The sequence below is a fragment of the Leptosomus discolor genome, chromosome 2 (genome assembly GCF_034619465.1).
Source record: "Leptosomus discolor isolate bLepDis1 chromosome 2, bLepDis1.hap2, whole genome shotgun sequence".
Classification (NCBI taxonomy): domain Eukaryota; kingdom Metazoa; phylum Chordata; class Aves; order Leptosomiformes; family Leptosomidae; genus Leptosomus; species Leptosomus discolor.
Genome location: NC_141392.1, coordinates 95,621,214 through 95,635,077, shown reverse-complemented (window position 1 = coordinate 95,635,077; position 13,864 = coordinate 95,621,214). Strand labels below are relative to the sequence as shown.

Genomic DNA, 13,864 nt, shown 5'->3' with positions numbered 1-13,864 from the left:
GGTAAATATAACTAAGGTTCACTTTATTAACCTAGGCCACTGTTAAGAGAACAGAGCATGTGGAGGTTGTAACGGTTGACAGGTGCAGTAAAACAGCTTTATATGGAGATACTGGCAGGGAAATGTAGTATGTCTTTCATTGTTCAAGCGCACATCTGCAAAACACACCTAATCAGACAGTACAAGATAGTCATAATAAAAGGGCAAGTGCAGTCCAATAGGTGCAGAGAACCTGCTGTAGCACTGGCAGCTATGTGGAGATAGTGGTTGTAGATACTACTAATACAGTGATCCATTTTACGTATCCTAAGAGGTTGTAGCAGATTGAAATTATTATCTTAAAAAGCTGTGGTATTGTAGTGGTATTGTCAGACCAGCACTAGTTTCATCTGTCTGTTTCTTTCTCCAATAGTTTCAAAATTTTATTAATACATTAATCTCAGTATTTCCTGCCTGGGTTTTCTTTTTTATAGAGACCTCTGTATACCAGGTGGCCAGGGTGAAGGCATGTAGGCATATGGGAGGTACTGTTCCATCTGTAACAAATAATGATTTGTGTGTTTTAAAATTATGGCTGTAATTCTTCACGGTAACTTCTCAGACTTAATAGAAAAATAATATATAACAATAGACGCTGCTGGCTTTCTTGTGCTGTTCCGGTGAAATTCTGCATGTGCCTGTTGTATAGCACATATATGACTATAGCAGGCTACTTATTTACTTTTTGAAGACATAAATAAATAAATAACCCTTTTCTTGGTCTGTCGGGTAAGGCGTCTAGCTTTTTACCTAAGTTGAGCAGTCCTAGTCCACGCCATGATGACTACATCCTAGACAGGAGAGGACATTCCTATTAATAATCTAATAGATGTTGTTTTTTAATTTGTCTGTAGAAGACTTGGCTGTTGCGGTGGCCGCGTGATGGCGCTGTGCGCACAGCAGCAAACCCGGCCCTCGCGTTATAAAATAAAAATTACCTGCCCTTCTTTCTGAAAGGGGTTCTAACTGCAAGCTTGAAAACAGCTGGCTCGAATATTGGAAGGAGTTTGGTTTTCAATGCGTGAAGAATTCTACTTGCATTTTTATTTCATTTCATCTCCTGCAGGCCAAATGACATAGGATGAAGGCTGTTCGTAATTTGCTGATTTATATATTTTCCACCTATCTACTGGTTATGTTTGGATTTAATGCTGCCCAAGACTTCTGGTGTTCCACGCTGGTGAAGGGGGTCATTTATGGATCATATTCTGTAAGTGAAATGTTTCCTAAAAACTTCACAAACTGCACTTGGACACTGGAAAATCCAGATCCGACCAAATATAGTATTTACCTGAAATTTTCCAAAAAGGACTTCAGCTGCTCCAACTTTTCTCTCTTGGCTTATCAGTTTGATCATTTTTCCCATGAAAAAATAAAGGATCTTTTAAAAAATAACCACTCTATAATGCAGCTCTGCGATTCCAAGAATGCTTTTGTATTTCTGCAGTATGATAAGAATTTTATTCAGATACGCCGCGTCTATCCTATCAATTTCCCAGGATTACACAAAAAAGAAGACGACCAAAAATCCTTCTTTGAGTTTTTGGTGTTGAACAAGGTGAGCCCAAGCCAGTTTGGGTGCCATGTGTTATGCACTTGGTTGGAGAGCTGCTTGAAATCCGAGAACGGGAGAACCGAGTCCTGTGGGATCATGTATACAAAATGCACTTGCCCTCAGCATTTGGGAGAATGGGGAATAGACGACCAGTCCCTGGTGTTGCTCAATAACGTGGTGCTGCCCCTCAACGAGCAGACGGAGGGCTGCCTGACCCAGGAGCTGCAAACCACCCAGGTCTGCAACCTCACCAGAGAAGCCAAACGGCCGCCGAAAGAAGGTAGGTGCTTCTTGGAGTGGGGGCTGAATCCCACACTGGTGTGTAGGTCCTGCTGCTGGCTCTCCTCGATAGTCACATTCATTTGACTTGCTCTCCACTTCAGCTCGGCTCTAGACTGAGCAGAAGGGCTGGAGAAGATGCACACTCCCTCAGGGCAGGGAGGGCTGCATTTTCATTTCTAAATTGGCCTAACCTGCAGCATATAGTTCTGCTGAGCACTGTTAAAACTCCTCACAAGGAGGATCCATCTGTTTCCAGCCCCCACTTACAGTAATGCCCACAGGTGGCGAGCCGGGAATTGCTCTCCCCCTCACCACCTCCTTACTGCAACCACCTGACTACAAAATCTTGTTGCTCTTGATATTATCCCTTGACTTTGCAAGGAAAATGTTTCCAAAGGCATGCGGGCAACCTGACTAAAAGACCGAGAGATTTACCATGGTCAGGACACCTGGTCCCAACTGGGCCAGACCTCAACAACCTAAAAACAACCCAAAAGCAAATGCAGTTGAGGGTGAACCCTCTGCCTGAGATGTGCAGTGATGCGAGGCACCATGCAGAGTCAGGACATGCTGTTTTGACCTGCTGGGAGCTCAGCGAAGGGGCTGCGAACTGCTGCTGCTCCCCTTCTCCAGGCAGCCTTGGCTCCAGGAGACAAAGGCTGTGGATCTCATAGTAGTGTTAGTGGGGGGGCAGGGGGGGTTGATGGGTCAGTCCCAGCAGCTGCTTTGTCTCCCTGCTGGAAAAAGGGGGGTTGTGGAAGGGTGGGAAGGCAGAGGGTCCAGCAATTAGCATGGCAGCCCTCTGCCTAGTCCGTCTGCTTCATACCTCCTGGTTTGGCCTCCTAACATATTTGGGAGGTCAGGGGGTGATTTTGGGAAGGACACTGGGGGGTGTGAGAGGCAGGAAAAGCATAGGCTGAACCTAGATGGGGAGGCTCTGCCTGCAACGTATGGGCGAGGGGGTCCTTCAGAGCAGCCACGCGGGAGCGGGGGAAGGGGGGATGTGCCCATGCGGCAAGGGATAAATCATCGAGCCCAGGCTATTGCATTTTAATGCAGGAAATGTTCCCTCTCTCCTTGTTTTCTGCATAGCCACAAAGCTCCCAGTCTGTGGCGAGGCAGTGCCAAGCTCCCAGCCCCCCTAATAGAAGTTGCTTTGTGGAGGAATGTAACATTGACACGTTGTTAGGAGAGGATTTTCTTTAAGGGCAGCCAAGCCCCAGTGCTGTGGGAGAAGAAAAGCTGAACTTGCTCCAGCTGCCGCGGTGCCAGCGGCCGCGGGCAGGACCGGGGGGGGGGCGGGAATGCGGGACACTGGTGGTGTCCTGCAGGTCAGCGCCTCTCCCAGCGCCCGGCAGCGCCGAGCCCAGGAAACAGAGTGGTCTCAAATGGCGGGGGAGCTCGTCTGCTGTAAAAAAAAACCCGCACCCCAGACGCCCCGAGAAGCCTCTGCAGCGGCAGGGGTGGTATTTAGCACCGTTTAGAGCTAATGAGTGCCCTGGAGGCTGAGCCAGCCCCGGCCGTGAAGCCCGGGGCGCAGCCGGCAGAGCCGGGGCCGTGCGGGAGCCGCGGGCGCTGCGCGGGGGCGCCTGCCTCAGCCCGCCCCTCCTCCCCCCCCCCCCCCCTCCCCCCCCCCCCCCCCTCCCCTCCCCTCCCCTCCCGGGGCGCTGTGCGGGGGCGCAGGGCTCGCACCGCCCGTCAGCGGGCCGTGCCAGGCGGGTGGGGGGCGCCGCTTGCGCCCCCTCCACCTCCGTCCTGTGTGTCCCGCCGGGGGGGGGGGCACGGGGAACGAGCGCAGCCCGTTAGAAAATATAAACGCCGCAGACCCAAAGACGCGTAGGAGCCGCGGCCGCGCTGTGGCGGGTGCCCCGCGTTAGCAGCGCCGCGCAAAGTCTAGCGGGGCCCCGCGGAGGGGGCGGGCGGCTTCCCCGCCGCCCCGGTGGGGGAAAGGCGCATCCCCCGCTGCCCGGCCCTGATTTCCATCCCCAGGTGCCGCCTCGTCGGTGGGGCGGGGGGAGAAGGAGCGCAAGCACCGCGGGGGGCGCAGGCGGCCGGGGGCCCTCCGTACCGCTCCCAAAAGTACGCTGGATTCCGGGGGGTGCGTGTCTCCCTGTTAAAGCACCTCTTTCTCAAATGTGCTTAGTGGAAAGGACAGAGGAAGCTTAGGGCAAACACACACACCCCCCCCCCCCTTAAATTTTGAAACACGTTTCCAATATATTTTGCTTCCAATTTCAGACGTATTTTAGTTCTTGCCTCTTCTTGTAGATTTTCCTGGATGTAAGCTTAAGAAACCTTTATTAGAGAATTATTATATGAGAAATAAAGAAACCTTTATTAGAAAGGGTGGAAATTTTGTTTGGTAGGTGGAAGGTCTCCTTCACTTGTTTTTCACTGTACTTATGTTTTTTTTGGTGTTGCCGAGAATTTTAACAGTGATACAATTATTTCTATGTTTTATTACTTTAATGCACTTGGAAATTGTTCATCAGATTGTTAGTAAAAGTTAGCAAATTAAGCCGCACAGCACTTCTCAGTAGTGTTAGGCTCTTTGTTTTCCACTCAGTGTTTGAAGCATTTTTCTGCTTTCCTCAGAAGGCTAAAAATTTGCAAGAGCAGTGTCTTGAGTCTTTGTTTTCTGTAGATATAGTTGCATTTATTAAGCACATCAGTCAGTGTATTTGTATATATAAAGCTGGTTTGTGGTTCTGTTGGAGGCTTTATTGAGAGATCAAAATGCAGAATATTCCTGCCACAACCATAATGCAATTTATCACTTGTGTCAGGAAACATTTAGGCAAGAAATGCAAATTTTGTTTTCACAGGCAATCTGGTTCAAGTTAGATCGGCACAGGTAGCAAAAATAAGGTTGACCAGTAACTAAGAGAATGGTTTCTTCTTGTTAGAGCCCATAGTGGCAACTGAAAGTACAGTTTCGTTAGTATAAGTTGATTTTTAAGGGCAATGGAGTTTGCCTGACACTGTGAGAGTGCTCTGGATTTGGTAAGATTGTGTGTTATGAATTTGTGTATTACTTCGAGGTTCGGTACTGACATTGCCTAGCAATGACTTTTGGAAAGGAATTGCAAAGACCTGACAGCTTTCTACGGTATTATGCATACCCTCCCATCCTTCAGATTTGCTTTCATCAAGCTTGACTGTATGAAGTGCAAAATCTTTTCCCAAAACTCTTTCCAGTCACATTTTAGAACCATAATGTAAATAGAGTGCATTTAGATTAAAGCCTACTGTTTCTTTTTTAAACCTCTGAAGATCTTTACAAATTTGAATATGATAAATGGCTTAGGAAAACGAATGAAAGTCAGTATTTTTCCTTTTTTTAAAAGTGTTGCATTTTACAAAAGATGTGACAAGGATACAATGGATGATTGTGTTTCTAGAAGTGCTGAAGTGTTGAACAATAAAAGGAACTAGGTCAAAAAAAGAAGCTGTAACTATTATTTTTTTAATAAAATGGTTTGGAAATGTGTGGTTTGATCAGCATTTCTTCTGTAGGCAGATCATCTTTGGTGTCACTGATTAAAGCAATATTGAAAATCACCACATTTTCACTAAGACCCAGTTTCATTGTATCTTGATCCTTTTCCTTAGCCTTACCTCTGAGATGCTTAGCCTGGATCAAAGCACTAGCAAATATCTCTCAATGAACACTCTGGCAGGGTCCTGAATTTAAGGGCTTGGGGGAATTTGTCCTCTTGATCTTCAGTGTTGTGACTGAAGTATCTCATGAAGTTTTTGTCAATAAGACAGGGCTCAGTTCCAACTTTAGTGGACCTGTAAAGCCTTTGCATGTAGTCAATCCATACAATTTTATGAACGATGACAATGCAAAAATGTCTTTTCTTATTGTGACCATTACAAAGCCACAATATTATTCTGGATTTTTATAATGGTTACATAGACAGAAACTGAGAGAGTTTTCTGCTGTCTTTTACTGCTGTATCGGACAGGGGCCCTCATAAAACCATGAAAATAGTTCTTTCATCCTCTTACTTTCATCCAACAGAAGTCAAGAAGAGAGGGGATATTCACATTAATTAAACCTTGGCATTTGGAGTTCCAGGTTTAATCTTGTATATCTTGTTCAGGCAGTCTAAGATAATTTTCGTTGGGATTTTTTGATATGCTAGAAATGTAGCATTGGTCTACTTTGTCACAAATTCTAACAGCTCACTGTGTACGAACATCTCAGGATTCAGCAACTGATTTTTTTTTCCTGATTTCAGCTCTGAAAACAACAGGGATGTCTTAAGAGAGGATTTATTATCTTTAAAAAAATAATTTATGACACATTGTTGAAGAATAGTAAGATGTAGGATGCAGATAGCTTTGTGACGCTTTCGTGGCATGTATGCATTTATTTATATGTTGTTCCATGAATGCCCACCTCCTGTTGCACACATTTAAGATGAATTTATAATATTCATCACATACCCAGAGGTCACTAGGCTGGCTGAGTAGGCTGGACATCCCTGGTCAGAAAGTCACAGGCAGTAATAACATGTCATAGCATGGCTCCATCAGAGGATTTAAACTGTTAAATCAGTGCAGGATTTATCTAGGAAGATAAAAATTACAAAATGGAGTCTAATAACCATACACTTCTACCGGGATATTTAATATTTAGTGTGCAACAACTATTTGAAACTAAAGGAAAATTTAGAAAATCCAAAATAAATAAAACTGTTGCCCATAGTATTGAACGAGTACAGTACATACTTGGAAGACTCTTAATAGTTTTTATATCCTGCTGCTTGCAGTGGTTCTTTTCTCCATGAGTTCAAGGGGTAGAAGGAAGATGGGCATTAATGGAAGAACAGGCTTTTTAATTTTGCGTGAAAGATATTTTTCATTATGACTTATAAAATATTGTTTAAAAATGTAAAACTGATATACTAAAATAACCTCTTACCATGCAGGTTGTGAGCAGTTATGAGCAGTTTGTCATCACAGTGTTATGAAGAGTTTGGTCTCAGTGAAATTCTAGAATGTAAAGAAAAGTAATTTCACTGTAAACAATTTTTTACATTAATCTTGTTCCTTCTAAAATGTATCATAGAAATTTTCATAAAATCAGTTAGAGACATTGTGTTTCTTCTTTATGGGTCTAGTTCCCAGTTGAAGGAAATGTTTCAAAATCCCCATTGGATTCTAGCATGCTTCATGGAATGCCCTTTTTGACTTACTTTGCTGAAAGACAACGATCACTCTAAACATTTATATTCTTAGTATATATTTGGGTCACTCTGGACCACTTATAATAGGATGCTTTATCAGAGCCATGCAAGTGTGATTTCAGATTTTTTTTTAAGCAATGCACTGTAGAAAAAGGCATTAATGATCAGAATCTCTTAATCAATAAAGCCTACCTTTGTTTTCAAGGATTATATGTTATTATCACCAGTGATTGTACTTCAGTTTATATTGTATTGATCATTTCCACCTGATTTACTTCAGTAAACTATGAAACTTCTTGTTTTGATGTAAAGTTTAGAAGTTTGTGTGTAAGAGTAATCAGCACTTTGCATATATGTACTGAATTTGGCAGGATTTGGATCAATCCGTAAGTGAATTTTCTGATAACTTCAAAAAAGGAAAATACCCAGACAATTTCCTTTATGGTAGGAAAAGCCTGTATAAATGGCTATGCTTTCAGTTATTTAAATGTTTTATTAGTAAATATACTTGGTTATATACATATGTCTGAGTGGTAATTTCTTTGGTATCACAGATTCTATGGGTATTTTGTTCGGCACTTCTCACACTAACAAGATGGCATATTATTTATTTTGTGGGAAAGGTCAGCCTAGTGCAGTCAAGTGTTTGCCCTGCCTTCAGCGAGATCACAAATGTACTGTATAGGATCTGAATACCAGTTTTTCATAAGCTCATTGCTTGCTTAAAATATTCATGGTTTCTATGAAATAGTATGTTGGAAGCTGTGTTATCACCAAACCCAGGATTTTGGTTCCCCAGACTGACATTTTTCCTTGAATTAAACCTCTGTTTATGTGTATTATTACACATCGGACATTGTGGAGACCTGCTCTCAGCTGGGGACAAATGCTGCTAGAGACCTCCACTCTGAAGAGCACAGAACATAAATAGGAACCAGTAGGATGGGGAAGGTATATAAAGAAATTAGGCGTTCAGACTGAAGTCAAAGCATATACAAAAGTGGAACAGAATTGTGACTGCCTTGCTGCTTGCTCCAGTGAACAAGTCCTGGACCATCAAATATTTCAGACCAGTCATGCCTTCTTTGTTTGCCCTTCTCATACCAGTAAGCTGTGCCTTTTGTTTTCAGACACTTCTATTACACTTTGGGTGGGCAGAGTATATAATTCGTTTACTGTATTTTAGACATTGTCCTCTGATTTCCTTGTGCTTTTGACAAATGTGGAAGTGTTCACGTGTAGAACAGCCATTAACAGAAGGTAATGGTGATTCTGTTTACATAGTTATTAGGTCTCAGTGACATTACATGGAATTACATTATGACATAATGCAGGTACTGCATTTCTTATTATTATGCAGTGTTTTATACCTACACATTTATATTTTATACATTTATATAATACAGTGATTGTATGATCTATTACATTTAATATGTTCTCCTGTGCTCTTTTTAAAGCAATTTATCATCTTCTGTTCAAATCTATCCATATTGCTGTTGTTTAGTTTTCTATTTGCAAAAGCATGGAAAAATCTGCTTTGTGTCTTGGTATACACAGAGGAATTTTCAGAGGAGACTTTCTTTTTCTCTTCTTAGGGAATTAATTTTATGAAGTTTATTCAGTTGTGTTTTATCAAAGGATTCCAACTCAAAGTTGTTGTAGTTCTCAAATTGAAGTTTAGCTGTTCATTTATAAATATGCAGTAATTGTAATAAAACAAAGGTCACGCAGAATCCCATTGAGCATTATTTGCATTCACTGTTAACAAGAAATATAAAATGCTCTTTAGGATAGAGAAAGTTGTACATGATATAAAGTACAAATTTACAAATTATGCATCACTGATTTAGGAATATTTCGGAGTTTGAGCCCTTTTTGATGCTAGTTAAATCTCAAGAGGAAGATGGTGAAATTTTTCAAAGTCATTCTCAGTTTTGTTATCTCCTAGAGAAGTTATAAATAAAGTTTTTGTCAAATTACTGACACATTTTTCTGATGGACTAGCCACCATCAGAATTAATAAAGACAATCTATAATAACAGTGTATGAGACTAGTGTTGCTACTTTACTCCGCAAAGGTCAAATTGTTGTCCTTACTCAAGACAAATTCCCCATGCTATCAATATAATTTGGTCTAAATTAAGATTATATTAGAGCCCACAAAAGAGATGTGAAACAGTGATAGCATGTGTTCCTTCTACCAAAAGCATATTACTTCATGATTTGTATTAATTAAGATTTTTTTTTCTCTATAGTTTTACTTTTGAAACCATCCTTGACACTTTAGTAGAGTGAAGCAGATGCACTTTAAAAAACGCAATTTTGTAGCTGCTCGCTGAAGGGTGATGGGAGGATGAAGGATCAAAAGAACAATTCTCTGACTCTTAGCTGTGGAAAATCATTAACAGAACTTCCAACCTTACCACTTGTAACTAGCATTGGAAATACCTTATGTTAAGTGGCAGTTTGTTAACCAGTGTCATCAACTGAGGTATGTTGACACAAGTTGTTTGTAAGACTCTGAGACCCCATTGCTGCTGAGATGGCTCTGGCTTCACTCCTTTGCCTTTGCTGAGATATTTCAGTACACTAGCTGAGCAGAAAACTATTCACTGTGGGTTTTTTTAGTTGGATGATCTTGATGCTGGGTGAGTGTGTTATGATGGCTCAACTAAGCCTCCAACAGTACCAACAAGTAGCACAAGAAAGAGCTGGAGAGGAACAGTGGTGCTGGTTCAGACAGGTTTAGATTTACTTAGGCTAAAAAATTAAAAATGTCTATCAAAAAGTGGTTAATACATGTTAACCTTGCTCACTTTTTTGCATGTGTTACCAGCCAGTTGCATCACGTTGTTTTTCTAGGCAGCTATACCAAGTTTGGGTTTAGTATTACTAGTGGATCCTTCAAACTAGAGTCCAAGATGCATGTTTATCCAGGGCTTCCTGCTGACCGTTAATGAGTGGTGCAGATTGGTGTGAAAGCATGCACAGAGTGCTTGGGGATGAGTCTGTGAAGCCCTTAGAGCTCGTTCCTGTAGTGCAGCTAGAAACGGTTTAAATTACAGATTAGAAAAATCAGGGAATTGAATTCGTGCTATTTATTGGTTATGAGGAATAATATTGTACATGCTTCATGCAAGAACACAATTCCCAAAAGGGTTTTGGAAAAATCTATAGTTTGAAGATTTCATGTGGAATATTTCTTTAAATCCTAAATGGTTCACTTTTTCTTACACAGTGTTTGCTTCTCTATCCTATGGATATATTCTTTGTAGTTCCTTCTGTACTGTATACATAGAAGATTTCAATTGTCTGCAAAGCTGGGCACTTCAGCTTGAGCTATAACAAGTTGTGTTTTTATCCTTGGAAGTGTTTTGTTTGTTTTGTGGCATTGGCTGATGACTGCAGTGATTGGCACACGTACAGATGCTCCGTACTGGTAGGTTTGAAGGTTGATAGATGTGTTTCATACTGACAAAGGAGAGGAGGAAAAATGTTCAGCACTGCAGGTGTAACGTGAGTACAGAGCCTAGTACAGCTGGTCCTGTCTGCACCAAATGTCTAGAAGTCACTAATAATATAGAGAGTTTTGTGAATATTCGCTCTCTTTGGCGGGGAAGAGGGTGCCAAGGCTGGGATATTAGCCAATCCCAACACCTGATAAAGTTGTGGGAATTATGTATAAGGCCATAGAGCTTCAGATGATTATGCTATTATTTGGGTTCATAAATGCAATAGAGACAAGTTTCACCTCTTGAAGCAGAATTATGATCAGAAGAAAAGTTCAATCATTTTTGTCCTGGGAGAATGTAATACCCTTAAAAATAATTGGAGCCATGTCTGGAACTGATGTTTTCCTGTTTTGTGAATGAATGTTCAAATTGTTATGTATTTGTTCTCTTTAGTCCACAGCATTTTTAATTTATCCAGAAAAATTGAGGCAGCTTCAAATTTAAGGAAAAATCAAGAATATTCCTATTCCTTGACCAGACAGAATCTTCCGAGAAGCAGAGCCACTGATTCCCGATTGTTCCAGGTGCTGCAGTTGTTCACAGGGCATTCAGGTCTGGGTTGGCAGTATATACACAGAAGATTGTAAAAGGAGGATGCCACCTCTGGCTGTGGTTTGTGCAAAACTTGGTTAAGCAGGTGTGATCCAAGACCACCTTTTGTATTTGGCCCTACTGGCAAATAGGTGTGAGTGACTCTCAGGAGTTTGCTACTTCACACAACTAAGGCAATGCCCAGACCCTCGTGTACACCTTGTATGTGTCTCTTAGGGTTCTTGGACACCAGCAGGTGTGGGCCGCCCTGGGATGAACATTTTGGAGGCCCCCATTTTGGATGTAGGCCTTAGAAACAATGATGAGGCATGTAAATTAATTTGATTTCTTTTGTAAATTCAGCTTCTGTGCATCACTTCCTTTCCCCACGGTACTGTTGTGATAGTACTGCCTTGCCTTCTGGTGATATTATAAGGACAAATATGTCAAAGTTTATAGTTTGCTCAGTAATCAGTATCACACAGGTACTGAAAATATACAGGTTACGTTATACCTGAAAGATTTTTTTTTTTCCACAGTTCTGATGAAAATCAAATCCATATTGTCTTCAGGTATTTTCTGGTGCTTGAAGTGGAAGTGTGATTTTATTGGCTGTTTTGCAGATGAAATATGTGAAGGGAATGAAGGGCTCTTACATTTATCTCCTATTCCATGCTTTTAAGCTTTTGGATAATGGATTTTTGTCCATGTGAAATCTAAAGTGTTGCAAAAAATAGATTTTAGTTTGATAACATAATGCGTACAGTAACTTTACAATAAAAGAATTTCTATCATAAATAAGACATGAAGGGGAGTACAAATGTGTCAGGATGACTAAATTCCTGTTTTTGTGTTCATTTGTACATGATTAATCTTATTGAATCAATAGAATTATTCATGTAAATGGGAATTCATTAAAAGTAGGTTTGCCAGTAAATGCCCTCCACTGAAAATGTGGGTACCTTAAATATATCTAATCAATATTAGAACGGGAAATCATTATTTTATTATTAACAATACTTTCTCTAAATATTATTAAATAAATTAATCATAACAATAAATGATAACTATCAAATGAATAACAAATTTACTATATATGGGCTGCCTTATGTAAGTTGGATAAATACTCTTCGTTCTTGTTATCCTAGAATCTAGTTTTGTGCAGCTCCCAGGTCTGCACTGCTTTAACTGATCATCAGTGTATTCTTCATTTGCTCTGGGACCCCCAGTGACATCCTCTGCCACTCACTGACCCTGCCAGACCTGTGCTCCCCTGCACTGCATCCGGTGTCTCCTGCTTGGACACCTCTTCTCTCAAACCCTTCTCTCATTGCCGTGACCATGCTCTTCTGCATTGCATCGTTATGCTGGTGTAATCAGTATGTCATTCTGTGCAGAATAACTGTTTGTTGCTACCATCTATAAAAAGAATATGGTTCTACAAAGATAAGAGAAGTTAAACAAATCAGGCAATAGCTGGCTCGTCATTAAACAAGCTAAACAAAACTCCAGGAAGAACAAGTTCAGACTATACTTGACATGTCCCGAGGCTTTTTAGTGGCAACAGCAGTGCTGTATTCGTTTGGATACAGGGCTACACTATAAACCATTTAGAATTAATCAGCAAGAATGATACTGGTTATCATCATTGTACTTTTTTCTCTTCTGTTGAATGTGTCCAGGACCTGCCATTGAATTGTTACAAAATTTCAGCATTCTAAAGCCTGTATCTTTTCTTTGTTAGATGAAAGAAAAAGTAGTATCACCTTATTGATTTATATTTGACAAATGGTATCACACTAGACACATCTGGATAAAAAACAGAAATTGCTTTAGGAGCAGTTGGCTGATGTTTGGCCATGACTGACAGCTACTGTAGGGATAGATGCTTCTTAATTCTTGTTTTTGTGTAAATTTGGGTTTTTATTTTTCTCTAAATTTTTCTGTTCACCAGACATTTTAAATATCTGATATGTGTTTGAACACGAAGTTGAGTCACTTAAGATGACAGCCACTGTCAGGGAGTTTCCTCCTAAGAAGGAGTAGGCATTAAATGGTGAAGTATTGGAAGATAATATTTGTTGTAGTATGAGCTGTAGAAGAACTTGTGGCCCTGAGGGATGTGAGTATACATCATAAAGGTTATTAAAAAAAAACATGACAAAAAGATCATCTTAACAACAGAATTCATAATTTACTTAGATGGAATGAGGTGACAACTACAAAAGCAAGCACGTGGGATGTTTTGGTGATCTACTGAAACACTGTCCAGCAATTATTAGATTTCAGAGGTTTGTAACTGCCATTTTTTTAAAATCTTAACTGAATATCATACAATAATGCTGTGGCATAGTGTCAAAGGATTTTTTACATTTCTAAAGTTTGTTTTCTATCACATGTACACTTCCACCACAATATTTCACTTCAACCACTTGGGTATGGAAGATCTTAGAGAATCATTTTGCATTAATATCAATATGGATCTTTTCAATGATCTGACTGCTGTTTTTCTGGTTAAGAAAGATCTCAATTAAACAATGCAAGTTATTTTGCTAGCAGCACGGAATGTTGTGGATTGCATAGCCCTGTTAACGTGGATCTCTGTTTCATGTCTGATACCAACTAAGGATTTAAAAGTCTTGTCCATTCGATCTTTCCTCACAGCTCAGTTATCATTGCAAGTTTTGAGCTGATGTTTCATGACTACCTAATGTCTTTGTACATTTTAAGGGTGAATACTGTTAATT

The 13,864-nt window shown here is 40.7% G+C and overlaps 1 protein-coding gene across 1 annotated transcript in view; it reads left to right on the top strand.

The window, feature by feature from the left end:
• The first annotated feature begins 1,120 nt into the window (after window positions 1-1,120).
• Window positions 1,121-13,864, top strand: part of ADGRB3 (adhesion G protein-coupled receptor B3) — a 465,679-nt gene continuing 452,935 nt past the window's right edge. The window contains exon 1 of the mRNA XM_086461495.1: window positions 1,121-1,874. Within this exon, the coding sequence (XP_086317621.1) occupies window positions 1,121-1,874 (754 nt within the window). The remainder of the gene's footprint in view (window positions 1,875-13,864) is intronic.